Raw genomic sequence first — 5,114 nt, 5'->3', positions numbered from 1 at the left:
TATAGTTTCTGGTCTACTTCAAAGAGACAACTTCATGTTTATTAATATCAGTCAAATGGAATTCAAACTGAATTTCTGACTTTTAACTCAAGTGAACATTGTTCTTAATTCTCCAAAACCTTTTTATAAATATTTTGGTATTGGTATATGTTTATTTCTTGGACTGGAAATTATGATCCAGTCTTCTCATTAACTAATCGATTTTCTACCACTAGACAACAGACACTAGAAAGTTTCAGCTTCAGCAGAAGGGCACAGTGAATGCCAGAGTGCTCAAGGCCTGGTAGATGTTTGCTATGGAAAGACATTTTTCCCATTGTTTCTGGGCATGCTGATGACAACGAACAGGGGGAGATCTCTTCTCAATAAATTTTGATTGACAGTTCTCTTGTGCTGAGTATGGTCATATGGTACCTACTTTGGCTGGCTCTGTCTGAAATCATAGACCATGTGGATTCAAAGCCTAACTTCAATGTTCCGCCATCTTATTATTGGAAAGAGAAAGAATTTAAATGGAATGTCAGTCAGGTTTTTATGTTTTCCTCTGCAGCTGCAAGCATCAGCTAAAAATTACTTACCCTATCTATATCATCTAGATTATTACGAATCCCATAATCCAAATTCAAATATTTTCATTTGACGTATTTTCATTTGATATATAAAAAAGCTGTGGTGGCAAGTACCACTTTTAATTCACATAAACGACATCGATTCCCCCAATACAGTTCTCTTTTCAGTTTCTATAAAATAGTCTCGATTCCTAAGAAAATTCTTATTATTTATTAAGAAGATATATACTTATTTGATTCCCACACTTTTCTAATATTGGTTCTAATATCTAAGTTTTCTAGATGAATATCAGATGCCAGTATAGCAGACGCCGATGGATTTTTAAAAATCAACCAAATTCACTCTCTGCAATTAATGTAAAATTAACACATCTGTTTAATAGACTTATGTGTATATCTCAGAGTAATTTAGACATATAGAATATACTTAATCTGAAAAAAAATTTGAAATATTTTGTGCAAATTCCTGAAACCTCTTTCTCATGGACTCGTCCCACTAGGTGCAAGGAACCATTTTCCCGGCTCCCATTTTCGACCCCATGATGGATGCCCAAATGCTAGGGGGAGCACTCCAAGGATTCGGTAAGCATGATAATTTCTATGATCTTTTATTATAAATTTTTTTTCACTTTACCTTGTTTTAAGTTTGTCATATAGGTGTAAATAGTTGATGTCTAACAGAAGACAGATTTTATTTTTTAAGCTAGGCAAAGAAGTAGAAGAAAACAACAGAAAAAAAATAGTAATGGTGAACAGATTTGCATCTCTCAAGTGCAAATTTGATCTTGACATGTTTTTGCCTTAAATCCTCAAACATCTCATTACTAAACAAAACCCCAAACCAAAAATTCTTAATCTAGGATAAAATATCGTTTTTGCCCTTGTTTGTTTCTTCAGCCTGTTTCCTTTGCTACTTCCTCTTCCAGCTAACTCAAACTCCCTGATATTCCCCCAAAATGGATCTGCTTTTCGGCATCTCTGTAAACTGGCCCAATAATTCCCCTGACTGGAAGACTATTTTCTTCTCCTGTCTACTTTGCATCCAAATTCTCTTCCTTCAATAATCTCTTCAAATGAGCTTTCCTGTTTAAATGCTTCTTTGGGCACTCCAAACTCAACCAGCTGTGCCGACGCCCGGGCCCCCTGCCTCTCCACTCATGTGTCACTCACCTCATTCTCACTGTGCTTGTTCTTTCTGTCTCACTTTATGACTGCTCTGTGAGCTCCCAGAGCATGGAGTCTGGCATGCTGCTGTTTAATAAATAGATGTTTGATGAATGAGACTAGAGTTTGGAAAAGGGATAGAGAAGGGAAGAATTCTGTTGGAATCTTTTTTTAAAAAATTAATTTTTAAGATATGATATGGTGCTGTTAAACATCTATTATATATATTTTTTTGTTCCGTAAAAGCTGTTTTAAAAAGAATTCTGGTGAGCATGAAGGTAAATGTTGACAACATAAAAGGAAACATTTCCATAAAACACACAAAGCCTTTCATAACAAAGGAAAATCTTAACTTTAAGACAAGGTCGCCTGTATGAGAACGATGCACAGACATACACACACACACACACACACACACACACACACACACACATACACACTTTATTCACTTCACGTTTTATATACTAGCAGAACCCCATCGGAAAACAAAAAAGGACTTTAAATATGTTCTCTAAAGTCGACTTTAGGAGTTTGCAAAGCTTTCATGCCTTTTAAAATATCAACAATCACTAGAAAAAAATATAGAGATCAGGTAATAAAAAGTTATGAATTAATTTTTTCTTCAGAAGAGTCACTTTTGCTTTAAAACTGTGTGTGGGCCAGAACAATTTAGTCACTGAAAAAAATTTATTTGCTCCAGTGTCAATTTTTCTGTTATTATAATTTTAGGGACAGAATATGGATTCATTTTGACCATCATAATTTTTTGTTTGTCAGTGTTTTAGGCTGAAGAAATTTCGGAGGTTTTGGTTTTGATTGCACAGTGTCCTCTTTAGCTCACTAGAGCAAAAAACCATCTCAAAATATTCAAAAGTCTATCCATCCTGATGACCTTGGCAAAATGCAATTGAAAAAGAAAATACCTAATATTTTCCTTGACAATTACGATTTTTTTCCAGCTGTATTGAGAAATAATTGACATATAACACTGTGTAAGTTCGAGATGTATAAAGTGATGATTTGACACATGTATATATTGCAAAATAACGAACCAATAAAGTTTAGTTAACTCATCTTTCACCTTACATAATTACTATTTTTGTTGTTGTAGTTATGGTGAGACATTTAGATTTGCTCTTAGTAACTTTCAATTATACAATACAGTATTGTTAATTATAGTCACCATGCCATCCATTAGGTCACTAGAACTTTTTCCTCTTATAACTGGAAGTTTGTACCCTTTGACCAGCATCTTCCTATTTCCCATACCCCCCAGCCCTTGGCTGGTTCTATGAGTTCAGCTTTTTTAGATTCTACATGTAAGTGCAATCATAGAGCATTTCTCTTTCTCTGATTCATTTTAATTAGCTAATACCTTCAAGATTCATCCATGTTGTCACGAATAGCAGATTTCCTTCCTTTTTATGACTAATATTCCACTGTGTATCTCGCATTTTCTTTATTCATTTTTTGCTGATGGATACCTAAGTGATTTCTATAGTTTGGCTATTATGAAAATTGCTAAAATGAACATGGAGTGAAGTATCCCTACGAGATAGCGATTTCATTTCATTTAGATAAACACCCAGAAGTAGGATTGCTATATCATATGATAGTTCTATTTTTAATTTTTTAAGGAACTTTTATAATATTTTTCATAATGGTCATACCAGTTTACTTTCCCACCAACAGTGCACAAGGATTCCCTTTTCTTCACATCTATTATCTTTCTGATAATAGCCATTCTAACTGGTGAAGTAATTTCTCATTGTGCTTGATTTTTATTTCCCTGATAATTACTGATGTTGTCCTTTTTTTTATTTTCATTTCCCTGATAATTACTGATGAGTATTTTTCATGTATTTATTGGCTATTTATATGTCCTCTTTGAAAAAAAATGTCTATTTAGATCTCTTGTTGTCCATTTTCTAATTATTTGTGGCTTTTACTATTAAGTTGTATGAGATAATTATCTATTTTTAGGTATTAACTCTTTATCAGATATAGGGATTGTAAATATTTTCTCCCATTCTGTAGATTCCTTTTTCGTTTTTGTTAATTATTGAAATAGTAGGGGGTGGGGGAGAAAATTCATTGATTTGTTCATGAAGCTGTCCAGAAAATGCTAAAGGAACATCTATTCTATGATACAAAGCTATGGAAAAGCAGATAAATCTGTGAGTTCATGAGATAACTGATAGTAACTATAAAAACAAATGTAGTAGTCAGCTTTCTTTTGAAAGTAGTGCTGGCTGGCTTGCATGTTTCAAAAGATACAGCATGAAAACTGTTCAACTTTCAGGTGAGGCAAGTCCTGCAGGTCAGGGGGCTACAGAAGAATACTTCCTTAAAGTATTCTTTAAAAATACCTCCTAAGTTTTATACAGAAAAAGCAAACGTGGAAGAGAGGATTTCAAAGCTGATGAGACTGGCTTGTTTTACAAAGACACTGACAAACATGTACAATGTAAATGGCATTTCTGTTGACAAAAATGTTGTGACCAGAAAGTCGAAGAAACCTAACCCTATATTTCCCCCAAGAGCAATAGTGCAGCATTTACTAATTCAATGCTCATGGTGACTTTGTAGAAAACTACCATGAATAACAGGAATCAATGGTACATTAAAAAAAGTCTATAAAATTTCTATGGTTCATTATGCTACAAAATAAGAATTATCTAGAAATTCCTGTCCTAATGCAACAGCACAAGAAAGAGAAAAACATACAATGATTTTAAAAATGAAATCAAATTATTATTTATAGAGAATATAATTATATATCTAAAAAGCCTAGGTAATCAACTAAAAAGTTATTTAAAATTATGGGGGTTCAATAATTTTTCTGAATATATGGTAAACATAAAATTCAATATCATTTATTTATTTAAGCAATTATGCGTTAAGAAACAAAATTTAAAAATGAACAGAAGGCAACTATAAGTAACAAAATAAAGTTTCCTGTCATTTGCAAAAATTCTACAAATCTTTACTGTCTTTTAGGGGAAAATAAAAACCACGAGTAATTCAATAAACATATCATATTAGTGACAGAAAGACAACTCTTCTAAATTGATTCCTAAGATTATAGTTATTACAATTTAAAATTGTTAATTTTGAGATCCATATAAAATTTTTCTGAAATATCTCTGGAAGGATAAACGAGCAAGAATTGCTATGAACACATTGAAGAACAGTGATTCAGAGAAGTAGGCTGTGGATAACCTCAGTAGAACAGCGACGAAAAAACAGAAGACTAACAATTACCTAAATATAATGATAGTAAAAATAACGATAGAATTGAAAACTCTTCTATGTATTAGTAAAACATGTTAATTTTGGAATGTCCATTACGCAGCTAACAGACCCCTTGGGTCTTAACCT

At 32.8% G+C, this 5,114-nt stretch overlaps 1 protein-coding gene across 1 annotated transcript in view; it reads left to right on the top strand.

Moving 5' to 3' along the window:
• The window catches only part of ANXA10 (annexin A10), a 63,833-nt gene that overhangs the window by 18,084 nt on the left and 40,635 nt on the right, over positions 1-5,114 (top strand). The window contains exon 2 of the mRNA XM_011360287.2: positions 1,070-1,151. Coding sequence (XP_011358589.1) covers positions 1,070-1,151 — 82 coding nt within the window. The remainder of the gene's footprint in view (positions 1-1,069; positions 1,152-5,114) is intronic.

This window comes from Pteropus vampyrus, unplaced genomic scaffold, assembly GCF_000151845.1.
Source record: "Pteropus vampyrus isolate Shadow unplaced genomic scaffold, Pvam_2.0 Scaffold53, whole genome shotgun sequence".
Taxonomy (NCBI): Eukaryota; Metazoa; Chordata; class Mammalia; order Chiroptera; family Pteropodidae; genus Pteropus; species Pteropus vampyrus.
The sequence above is the reverse complement of the archived record's forward strand: the minus strand, read 5'-3'. Positions and strand labels throughout refer to the sequence as shown.